General features: G+C 43.3%; 1 protein-coding gene across 1 annotated transcript in view; it reads right to left on the bottom strand.

The window, feature by feature from the left end:
- The window catches only part of PREX2 (phosphatidylinositol-3,4,5-trisphosphate dependent Rac exchange factor 2), a 1,458,907-nt gene that overhangs the window by 760,602 nt on the left and 685,420 nt on the right, over positions 1 to 12,885 (bottom strand). Inside the window, exons 16-17 of the mRNA XM_069621155.1 lie at positions 4,948 to 5,020; positions 21 to 163 (exon numbers count right to left, since the gene is read on the bottom strand). Coding sequence (XP_069477256.1) covers positions 21 to 163; positions 4,948 to 5,020 — 216 coding nt within the window. The remainder of the gene's footprint in view (positions 1 to 20; positions 164 to 4,947; positions 5,021 to 12,885) is intronic.

Below are 12,885 nucleotides of genomic sequence, written 5' to 3'. Positions count from 1 at the left end.
GGGCAGGCCATCAAACTTACCAATAACGACCTTGCAATGACGTTCTCCACCACTTTCAGATCATGCTTCAGGAGGCGATGTTTCATATTCGATCCTTCCATTTCCTCATCCGCAAAGAAGCGGAACAGAAGCGGCTCGTCTTTGAATTCACTTTTTTCCAACACTGCGATATATAAAGGAACATGGTCACAACATGGTAGCCATTAACAGACATGTTCAGATGCAGATCCAAAGGCCCTGTGTGGAGGACACGCTATACAGCAACTAAGGCTTGTGCAAAGTCCTTCAAACAGTAGCTACCTTGAAGCTTGCCCCAGGTACCTCATGGCATAAGAGGCGCCTGGCAACGACTTTTGAACTTACACTGGTGGTCAGAAAGCAGGCTATTTCCTGAATTAAGCATGTATAACAAGTACACAATAGCCTCCTGTCTGCCTGCCACAGTGTCCCGCTGTAACCCATGCATTGGTTGTTGAGCACTTCTGCACCCAGCTCCCCTCACATGGTCCTTGGATGCCTCCCCAAATCCAGAAGAGAGGCAGCGCCTTGCAAATGCCTCTCAATTGATATGCACATTTAGGCCTGTTGGGAAGACTGGTTTACAATGCAAATGATACTGTATGTAACAGGGAATATGGGCGCATGGACCGCATCATGCAGCCTGAGAAACAAGGAACAGAAGCATCTAAGCCAGGCTCAACAGGCAGAGCAAACGAAAAAAATTGCAAAGAGGCTGAGCGCCACAGTCAGTGCAACATCAGAACGGAGCAGCCATGCTGTGCTCCTGAGCCAGTCCTGTAGAGGGAAGAAGCCGCGCGCCTGGGTCAGTGCAGCAGGGCAGAGGTGCAGAAACTGAGCTACTAAGCCTCTGCAACTGGACCCAGCACACATTTACAATGCCCAGTAGTCATAGAATGAATGCTATTGAGCATGTGTGACGCCCCACACAGGGTAGAAGCAGAGTCAGTGGGGCCTGAAATCAATGCAAAGTCATTACATTATAATATGGACTAATGTACCCACACCTGCACATAATATGTGGGATAAAGTACATTCTACTGTAGGTTCTGGGGATATTGCACCTCACCAAGGAGTGTTATGCTCAAATAGAGGAACAAGACCAAAGGTGGAGTTCTTTCATAAGGTCACAACTCCAAGGTCTCGTGAAATATCCTTTTTGCTTAAGGTAGGTGGCATTTTAGGCCCCATAACACACGGTCACACTGTCATCTCATGTAATACTTAGTCTCTTGCTTAATCTAAGGCAAGAGCTCTCCCAGTTGTTAATGCATAGAACTAACGTAGAATCTGTTTAGAAGTAAACATTGATATGTATTTTATAATGTGTTATAAACAAATGTTGCAATTAGTTTAATGCAATAAATTTAAGTTACTTTTTGAGTTTTAAAATAAGTAATAGCATACAGAAACCTGCACTCGCAGATTAAAATCCAGCAGTCCACAAAAAACATGGCACCATAAACAGCTCATTGTCAAGCAATGGCTTTTGAATGTCACAGAAAGGTATTTCAAATTAAAGGAATCTGGAAAACTACCCAAAAGGAATAAGAACACCACACAAAGTCACTGTTTACTAACCCCTCACTTTTACCGCATGGCCAGAGAGCACTCTGTAAAGCACTATATGAATGTCAATATACTGTTCCACAGAAGCTCAGAGAAAAAATACTTTATGTATATAACGAATGTGTTTGTGTTTTAGTGTGAAGCCCGGGAACAGGTTTTTTAGAGTATATAATGACAAATAAAATTGTTTTTTATTGTTAAAAGAAGTGATGATCTGCTTTATGAAGAATACAGATTCACAAGTCATCTGTAATAGTGGTGAGCAGTACTCATATCTGCAGGTGTAGAAGGGAGGAGTAACCCGTGTCCTTTTCACATATATTTTCTTAAAATCCAGCAGTCCACAAAAAACATGGCAACATAAACAGCTCCTTGTCAAGCAATGGCTTTTGAATGTCACAGAAAGGTGTTTCAAATTAAAGGAATCTGGAAAACTACCCAAGGCTTTAATTAAGTGCTCGACTGCCTGCAGGAATTCTGCACTGTGTCGGTTCAACCTGCAGGCATTGTGGCGTTACTATACATCTGTAACAAACTATTACAGTTGTACACGGAAGGCATTTTTTTTATTGCAGGTAATGACGTCACTTCTATACTGTAAAAGGGAAACTATGTTTTGGCTTGTCGCCTGATGTTGCAGGCTGCTATGTATTTTATGTCTATTATGCTACACTTGGTATTATATGAAGCGTAACAACAACCCCATGCAGCATGACAAATGGAGCAGAGAAACACAGGAGAAGCACACAAGGGCCCCACGCAGGAGTCGGTGCTAGACGGCATGCGTGTATAGCGGCAAAGTTCAACATCAGTGGAGCAAGGGAGAGACACACACAAGCCAAGTTCTAGACTGCAACAGGCAACATGTGTAGAGAGGCAATACTCAGAAGCTACTGCAACACCACAGAGTACAGTCTCAGCAAAAGAGGAACATTTGAGAAGCATGACACTGCAGCTCAAAACAAGAGCTGCCAAACTAGGCTCCTCAGCCAAGATTCACAGACGCAAAGAAAAAGGCCATTCGGCCGATCAAGTCTTTCTACTTCCATTTCTGAAGCCAGCAGCAGGGTTGGGGTAGGCAGTGATTTCGGAATGGGCAATAGTTTCAAGATGAGCCTGTGTTTGAGCGAACAAAGTTTTTCAGATATGGGTGCTGCAGGGTAAGCATCGGGCATCGGGCTCGAGGTGGTCCCTAATGTGGAGATGAGCAGTGATGACAAGATGGGAACGATTTTTATATGGTCAATTGCCCCAAGATAGGAGGTTATCTAATTACTTCAGCTTGGGGCTGCAAGGCTACAAGAAGGTTTTGAGAAACAGTTGGAGCTTTTCCCCAGGCCTGCAGGCTGAAGGATGAGGTGTTTGGTGTGCTGGGAGAGCTGTGTTCTATCAGATGTTTGGATATAGTATGATTCAAGTAGGGAGGGAGTCTCAGAAACAGACTCTCCCACATCTTTCCTCTGAAGAATAATTGTTCCTACTCTGCATCGTGCAGCCTACGTCTAGACCCCAAGAGACGTGGAGTAGAAGCAAGGTTCAGGTTAGCGCCCTGCCACTCTGTATTGCCTTGAGGTTCATAGATAACCTGAAACAAGGCCATCTTGGACATCTAGACTCAGTTACTTCAGACACATGGTGGCTCCTGGCTCGGCGACCATCTTTCAGTGGCCTGAGCAGATGCAGACGATCTGAGCCTTTTATGTTGGTACAAATACTTAAATTGTCGACTTTCAGAAGCTGCAGTCTTCCTCTTGCTTGGGAGGTTTTGGGCGCAAAAGAAGTAGATGCTCTTGCGTAATATGCACATGTTAGTGCGTTCTTACACTCCTCATATGAGGATGAAGAATCCAGGGGTCCTGCACAGGAGGAAAGGGGTCAGAAGGGGGTCTAAATAAGCAATAATACCCCATTTCACAAGCTGTACTGGGTGGTAACAGCTGGGTCCTGAGTAAATAGGCGTGAGACCTCGAGTTGCTAATAGTTTGCAAAAAGAAGAAAGAAAATCAGCCCATGGCAAGCCACATGCCATACACTGTCGAGTGTGCAAAAGAAAGGTTGACATGGAAACAGAAGTAGCGGCTCTGAGGGAAGTCCCTCTTCCATTTCCATGGCATATTGGGGGTTTGTTGCATGCCTGTTTTGCATTGAGGTGGATAGCGGGCATCCGGAGGATGTATTAGGAGAAGTGGGCCCTGGTTGTGTGGTGCTTCCCTAAGGTGAAGAAGTGCCCTGGGCATGGAAGTGAATGAATAAGTGGAGAGGAAGAGTGGAAGCCAGTGGTGGCAGAAAGTGTGAGTGCCCTTGAATGCAGCAGCAGCCAAGAGCATGGAATGTGAACTTGATTAAGTAGATTAAGCAAGCGTTCCTGACTCCCTGATTGGACAAATGTGACCCATAACAAGCCACTGAGAGGAATGGAACACAGCACAGTGTAACACTCATTTTAGCATGACAGTTAGGAGCCCATGACATCTTCCTGTTTACCTCACTGCCTGGGTCAGAGTGACATACAGAGGTACGCAGGCAGCATAGGCTGGACGTGTCTTGGCATTATTGCATGAGGTGAATGTAGAAGAAACACTCTTTTAACTTGGTTTTATCACACCTCCTTCCCCCCAATGGTGATCACATCACACAGGAGCTGAGATCCAGAACAAGAACTAGAGGGTGAAGTCTGTGTAGGATTCTCCCCTTTTATGTCTCATGGGAATGTTTGGTTCTTGCAGTTGTTGTGTTTTCACCCAATCACTGCCATGTTATTGATGCAGGCCTTCCTACTAAAAAGACTCAACAAATTAAAAAAGCTTAAAACTGCAATGCCCACCTTTCTCGGCCTGGCATGATCAGCTCCAATCACAAAGATCAAGAAAACTCTTCACTATCTGCCAACCAAGCAGCATAGATCCTAAAAGTGATTGGAATCCATATAACCCTCTACCTGTAAAATGATCACTCTCAACCAGCCAACCTGCCGCCTCTATTTGTCCTACGAAAACTTCCGGTCTATCTTACAACCACAGTATATCCACTTTGGGGGATGGACCCTCCACTTCCAGTGCTCCTTCTACCTCTGGAACTCCCTACCATTCCATCTCAATCCTGACACAGACCACATGAATTCCATTGCAGTGCTGAAGTCCCACCTGCATGTGGACTTTATTTATTGAAATGTGTTTTGCCCTCCCCTGGCTACTCCCCATGCCTGCCCCTCTCCCCAGTCAGGCCTCTTCATCACTTTTAGTGTCAGGCGGGGCCTTTGGGCAGCCTGTGCTTTTCTTCCAGCATGTGTGCTCTACAACAGATCAACAAGAATAATAATGCACAAAACAATGGTTGGACCTATGTCCAAATCCTTCCTACCATGGTGCATGAATCCATTGTCACAGAGTCCCACTCCTAAGATGATGGCTTCCTCGCGTGTCCGGCAGTCTCCCTATGCAAGAGACAAGCACAGAGTTTTTTTTTTTACATTTGCTTAAATATCCAGCAAGACATTACAATGACTCAATGCTGCTAACAGTCCATGGCATATTATGATCACTGTTCCCAAGGGGGCAATTACACTCCATGTTTACTCATTATTTCCATCACATGACAAGGGCTCACACAAATTCACCCTACTCCTTACAAAATAGGTGCTTCATCTATACATGTGAGCATATGTGTTGGTTACCAGTTTTACCCAAACACTGATGTTTAATCGGTAAATGCTTTTTTAAAGTTATAATACAACATTCTCAAAAGCCATCCAACTTCTTCCACTTCCCACCCGCAGTCTGTTTTGCCTAATACATCTCTAGCTGATCCATTAGACAATTCATCATGGTATAGAGTCCATATATATCCAAGAATTTATCCAGAAGTATCACACAACACAGATCTCCTTCAGGATGGTCAGCCTTTAAGTTATTGCTCGCATGAACACAATGGCTATAGTTCCTTTTTTATCAGCAGCTTATCCCTCTCCTTGCGAGACCGAAAATCCAATCCTGTCACTCTGGGCAAAGGCCTGTGTATTCCTAGCTGTTCCAGCCTGGAATATCCAATGGGCACTAGTCATGGGGACGATGATGGGATTTCCATGAGATTTGCCAAAATATATGGTGCTGGCTAAACTACCAGCAAATGCGTTCTCGTATTCTAATGTTAGAAATATCCTACGTGAAACCCAAAGTCCCATCCTTTCACTCTGGTGCAAGATCCTGTGTATTTGTGACTGCTCCTACATGAATAAACACATTTCTGCACCGAGAGTTCCCATCTGAGGCCTCATCAGAGCTACAAACAGCAGATATACGTGATTTATTCATAAATATTTTACCTAATGGAGAAGTGACCGAATTTATTTAACCCAAAAATGAAAATCACTTTTTACTTTTTCTACTTTTTTTTGTAATAATGTGGGGGAGACCCCCCACAATCCACCCTCACCCCTCCCTACTCTAACCTATACACTTACCCCACACCCGTCCCATTATGCACTATACATTTACCACATTACCTACCATTTTCGGTCAAATAAATGTGTCACTTCTTCTTAGGTGAAATTGTATTCAGTGACATCTACTGCAACGACAAACAACATGTGTCCCCTGATGTATTCTCTCTTGGCATCAAGGCACTGGTGCATTATGTAGCCCATTTCTCTGTGTGACACACTTCACACAGCTGTTAGTGTGGGCTCCTCAGATTAGTGGAAGTTTTTTTTTATTCTAGCATGGCACGGTTTGTGGAATTCCAAGGTATCTCTACAGGCAGCCCATCAAAAATCCATTAGACTCCAACATCCATTCAGTGAGTGAGTGAGTGAGTGAGCTACAAATGTGGCCACAGATAGGTATGGCAACTGTAGCCATCACTTTCCAAGGAAGGCAGTTGCCATACCCATCTGTGACCATAACTAGGGTACTACATGTTTGTGAAGAGTGACCAGGATTCAAGTCTCAATCCACACCTGAGGGAAAGTCCAGGAACTAGCCTGAAAATGTTAATTATATCAGCCACCAATGATTGTGTGTCAACAAAAGGTTTCAATTGATACACCCGCTGATTGTGGCCTGCATTCCCCGCACAGCCCATTAATGCTTGCCGGTGGCAGGTCTGTTCTGGTGCATTGTAATACCAGGGAATGATCTCCAGGGAATGTGGGGAAATGTTCCTTCTGAAGATGGATTGTGGGAAGCCCTGTCAAAAGGTAACCTACCCAGACCATTCTTGATGATACGGCTCTTTCTAGGTATTGGCTATACTGGACCTCTGGCTCTCAGGGAATCTAAGAGATGCTGCTCTTTTCCCTTTGCCCAATTGGACCAGCTGATTCCCAAGGCCTTCATATCCCCTTGCCTCCACAGGGCTTGCTGCTCTCCCTGACAGGACCCAAGAGAAAGAGGCAAGAACAGAAGACAGCTATGTACTGCCAGCCAAGAGGATCTGAGCTCTGTGGATACTTTAGGAACTGCAATGTAAATGTGTGGGCATTTCCAATATTCAAAGAAAAACTGGTTAGCCCGCATTCTTACCTACTGTGCTGCCCTACTCAGAGTTAGACTTGATCGTTCGACCACAGGTACTACTAGGTGAGGCAAAGAAAGCCTAAGGATACTTGTTTGCCTAGGTTTAGAAAAGTAATGCCAGAGTCCAAACACAGAGGGCTGAGGGATTCCTCATAACAGTCTCACATTGTGAAGTGAGGAACCACCCATTACTGCCACACTCAGAAGGATCATTGCAGAGCCTCTTAGATCACACATTTTCCTCGGGTAACTCCATGCATGCATTCTTAGAAGAATTGAGATTGGAGAGCAGATGCATTGTACCAGATATTGCTTAACCCTTTAAGTGGTAAGGGTGTCTATGATTGTCCTGAATTCCATTAGGAATCTTTGTAGGCTGTACCCACTCCAGCAGTTAAGCTTCAAGGCATTTGTTTTCTTGATGAACTATAAAAGCTAGATTTCTTTCTTGCTCGATGTTCATTTTCAAACTTAATGTTGAGCCTTTCCACATGCAGTTTGACCAACCACACAATCTGCATGTTGTAGGGAAAAAGAGGCTCAACATTTCAGGCAGGACAGAATTTCATCCTAAACTCAGACTATGACAGCAAGTTGTGTGAGACTCCGGTGTGAGACTCTGATGTCAATCTGGTGTAAGTCAGTAATGTGAATTCAACAGAGCAAAAAGAAAAATGTGATCCTAGCTTTACATGGTAGTCATACCGTAGCATAGCATACGTGGCATAGTGCACTAAACCATGGTATAGCATGGACTAAGTTGCAATGAAGCATAAGACTAACAGTTAATACCCCCTAACCTACTCATCGCTAATCCCTTGCTAATATTTGCAGCTCAGTCCATAGCTCTTTGGTGCAAAATATAGGTGAAGATCATTGGGACAAATTGGCCCATTTCATGAGATGGCAAGGAGGCTCTGCAATGTAATTTGGAAAATACAAGAATTAAAGATGTTTTTGGGTTGAAGTCGTGACAAGTTGAAGGGCATTGAATGTGCAAGTTTCTGAAAGCAATCTTATTGTTGAAAACTTCCAGTGCAGGAAGTCAGTGTAACTTATTGGCATCCATTTGCTGCTTTAAATCTCTGTCCAAAGACAGGCTAGACAAGTGTTCTCTAGATGATTCTACAGGTCTCCCTGGCTACCCATGTGGTCTCCCTTGCTACCCCTAAATAAAATAGAACAAATATGTTTTAAATAAATAATTGAAGCTCCTGGTCTGTGGCCATTGCCATGTTGTTCTTTGGTTCTGAAGTGGCTGGCTTTCTTGTTCAGGCCACCTGACAAAACAGGGGGTTCCACAAGTGTAACACATTGAGCAGTGACCCTAAATAAGAAAGAATCGGAATAACAAATAATTTGTCTTTCTGGAATTCTATACAATAATTGTTATACTCATTAAAGGTTTATTTCAGGCTCACTTCAGGGGGTGAGTCAGTGATGTAGTTAGTTTTTAAACACCTCAAATTCATAATGCAAACAAAAACTTCCAAAAAGCATTTAGAGTAGAATAAGAATCCATTTCGGTCTATGTATTTTGCTTTTCGCAAGTTGCAGTTATAGCATGTTTTTTTCTGCCTTTGTCTCTGTTATGATCATCACAAGACATTCCATCTCGGTGTCCTCGGTCACTTGACAAAATCCTTGTGTACAGTGTACAAATGTTTGACTACAGCATCTAAGGTTGCCCTTGATTTAATTGTGCCACAATTCATGTTTTGTTGTATTGTGTCTATGTTTCCTATCTCCATGGCATGCTGTTCAGGATGTTTGTTTGCATGTATGAGGTAACGAGTGGCCAGAGTACCGGATCCCATGTGATTGCGCTTCTTTCCCTATGCTATTCTAAATTATTTAATACACAGTTATGTACCCTCCCAATGGTATGTATTTTGCCAACCTCTGAAGCCTGAAAAGTAGATCCACGCAGGTTTGGCATGTTGCCAACTTTGTACCAGACCTGCAGATGAACTAGCCTTCTGTTAAATCTCAGTTACCAGTTTAATGGTATCCACTACAGAGTGTAATTTGCTTATTGACTCTGAGAACATTCAGACATGTAATTGCAAATTTTACTATTGCCGGTAAAATAGCTATAGCTGGTAAGATAGCTCAGTGGGTGAGTGCTCGCTGCTGCGATGTGTGTGTGATCTGCAGGTTGCAGGTTCAAATCCCAGCAATGCCAACTCAGCCTTTCATCCTGCTGAGGTTGATAAATGAGTATTAACACAGGTTGGGTGATATTGTATGTATATGTGTTCTATATAAAGTGCTTAAGCATACGTTCTATATAAGAACACATCATTATCATTTGGCCTTGGACTTCTGCTTGCATTCACAGTAATTTGGTAATATGGGCCTATAAACACTGATATCAATGATACATATGGTGATCCATTCTTATATGAAATGTATATCACATTACAGTGATATTGTAACCATATTTTTCATAAAGTACTTAGGAACAATGGTATGAGGTACCTCTTCCTGTTTTGTCAAGGAGTGAAACGTCATGTTCCATTGCTTCCCATGATGTCATTTCAGGGTGGGGTCAAATGACATCACCTCCTGTGATATTATCAGAGGTCAAGGGTTGTGTGATGTCACTTCCGTTACCCCTGGCATTTTGTTGAAATGACTTCCCTGGCCAGAGACAGGCAATTCTTACACGTTCCATAGAATGAGGGCCCTTCCAAAGGGAAGAGCAGAGAGAGAAAAAAATGGTTTCTCAGAGGATCTGGCTATCTGTGCTGACTGTGAATGTTTGCTGGGCTTTCTGCCTTCTGTGTGCGAGCCGGTGGTGAGAGAAGAGAAGCCTACTGCAGAGGAGGGTGTGCTGAGGGGGAGACAGCCGAGCTGGGACAAAGGACACACTGAACCGATGCTTTGCTGACTTTGCTGGTGGGAATATTTCAACCATTCTTTAGGTGAGAAAAAAAGTACAAAATGTGAGGTGTGTGTTGTATGATTGCATATAGTCTAATTATATATCGTGGACAGCTGCAGGTGAGTTTTTGAACTTAGAAACATAGATAGCTATTTCCATGTGTTTTTCTTTACCATCCAAGAAGCAGATCTCAAATATAACTGAAGGCTTTAAGCTGCCAGAACATTCAAGGCCATAAGATATCAGTGTTTTGAACTGAATAGACTAAAAATGTGATTGAAGTTCATGGTGAGAAAAGCTTTTATCATGGGGGAAGCAGTTACTGTGAAGTGTGCCCACTGCTCTGTTTTGGCCTGCAGAATAGAATCTGTTATCGTTGCAAAAGAGAAACAGGAGTTTGAGCTGTGCGCGTTAATTCTTGAATTGCATAGGAGGTCATGTTATATTCATTAAATTGGACCTTTTTTTTTAATACTCACAAACCCTATTTGCTTATAAAGTACCTGAAAAGAATGAGATTAGCTGTGGTCTATTTATTGCGTGTTCTTGTTACTTGTGATGGCATATAGACAGGTACAAAGCTAAGAAGGCATTTTTACAACCGCTGTCGGTAAAAAGCAAGATTCACAAAACACTGTTAACTGGGGCAAATCATAAAGAGCTGATTCCCAGTATTACAGTCTTCAGGTGATCTGGTAAGTTTATGCAGAGTTTGTACACCATACCACCAATGAAATACCACTGAAGTGGAAAATTGGGTCCTAGTGCACACCAGGACTGTTTCTTTAGCTTGCCACTCATGATCCCAATAAGGGAATAACATCAGGTAGCCCTGTAGCTTTGGGTTTGATAAAATACCCCAACAATGCATCGGGTGTGCCCGGGATCTAGAGTGTATCCTGAGGTCAAGCCTTATTCACAGGAGATGCCCTGTGGGATGTACTCCCTCTGCTGCATCGCCTACTAGTTCTAGACAGTCCTGTCACTCGCCAGGTTAAGAGCAATGCTCAAAGAAGGCATGGGTCTTTGAGATCTCTGCCAACTATGCTGCACCCAAAAAATAAACTTTCATGCACAGCTTGAGTGTCATCATTTATGTTTATAATTCTACCCCTACATTTTGAGATCCATCACTTACAATGTGTCCCCTGCACTCACATCGGAGCAGGGCTGACCGCAGCCATCCTTGCACATGGATCAGGGGATCAATGTATACCTAGGTGTCGGGCTTCCTCCTCACTCTTAGATATGCAAGGGAGGCTGTGCTGTGGAGTGCTTACAACCTCACCCAGGCCCTCCTACCTCATACAGACCCCCTCTGCGAATCGGGTAACCTGCATGCAGGTCTTTTGGGACTGCATGCCGGGTTACTTGGAGCACCACACTTGTTTCATCACATGCAGGATTTAATACTTGGGGTTAATGGGAGCACACACTGACTTGACATTGAAAAGGGAAATGTACCTGACAGGTGGATCACGACCCAGCACAATGAACCACATAATTGCAACACTTCCCAGTGATATTTAGCACCACTAGAGCACTATTAAACAAGAAAGCTATTTAGCACTATATTCTCAAATTGAACACCAGTCTAATGTATGTAATCTGAAGCAGTGGCATTGACTCTTCAGTCCCGAAGAGCTGAAATTACTCATTCCTCTGTGTACATCTAAATCTGAAAACCTCCTTTGCAGGATATCTCAAATAGTCCTACACATCATTTAGAGGTCTCCTGTGGCTAAAGTCTATAATCCTTAGATTTTTTCTGGACACCAAATATGCTCCAAATATGATCTTCATTCATATAGGTCATCGCTGGAGTTCCCATCAATGATTACACACTCTTGCGCAGCACCACACAACTGCAGTAATAAAGCAATAAACTAGGGGACAGGAAAGCAATAAACTGGAGGCCAGGAATTCTGGGACACAGTAGTGGCTGGCAGGGGCAGCATTTAGAGGTTGCAAGATGTTGCTACTGTGACCACTACGACTCTGTTTCAATCTCTCCTCCTGTCTTTTATCTGCTTCTCTGGCATTTTGAATGTATTCATTCATTTTACCATATTGAGAATTTTGGTTATCAACTTGCTGTGTGATTTCATTTGTTGCAATATCTGTGGAATGTCACTTCTTTCCATTTCATCAGTTTGGGAACGTCACGTGGTGGGATGTATACTAATAGACCTTTTCAGAATTGACCTTGGAAGAATTGCCCAAATTTAAAAGGTCAATTAGGAAATATATGTGGGGGGAAACCCCCTGCAACCCACCATGTAATCCAAAACCACCCACAACCCACCACCCAATCCCCTTATATTATTTATAATCCAAAACCAACCCAAAGCATATATAAAATAACTAAAATAATATAATGGTCAATTCTGCAGAAGGTCAATTAGGACCACTATAATTAGGTCAATTAGGACAAAAGGTCAATTTGGGTAATACCCACGTGATGCCACTACGTGTGATGCCATCAGGAATGGCAAAGAGTATGTGATGTTCTTTCTGCTAACCCTATGAAGGTTCTGAAAGAACAATAGTCAAAAAATAAGTATGGGTGCTTTATGTTTCACCTTGTATGTTCAGGGGTTACGGTGGTGTTTCCTGCAGCTACAGGCAGTGAGGGACGGCATGATATTCTACTGGAGCCAACTCTTATCCCCAAGATGCAAGTTGACAAGAAAGGATGTACTGCTGCTTCTGTTGACTCCCTGCAGTCAGGAGAATGAGCCTCTTCTCTTCAGCTCACACTAAGGGCAATTTCCATGGATGGGGGGGGGGGTAGGATTAAGGAGGAAGATTCAGAGGCAAAAGCCTAAAGAACAAAGGCACCTTTGTTGTAATCCCCAACCAGCATTGCACATTTGTCTGTTGCGCCCCAGCTAGGGG

The sequence above is a fragment of the Ambystoma mexicanum genome, chromosome 5q, assembly GCF_040938575.1.
Source record: "Ambystoma mexicanum isolate Mex_15411 chromosome 5q, UKY_AmexF1_1, whole genome shotgun sequence".
NCBI lineage: Eukaryota > Metazoa > Chordata > Amphibia > Caudata > Ambystomatidae > Ambystoma > Ambystoma mexicanum.
The sequence above is the reverse complement of the archived record's forward strand: the minus strand, read 5'-3'. Positions and strand labels throughout refer to the sequence as shown.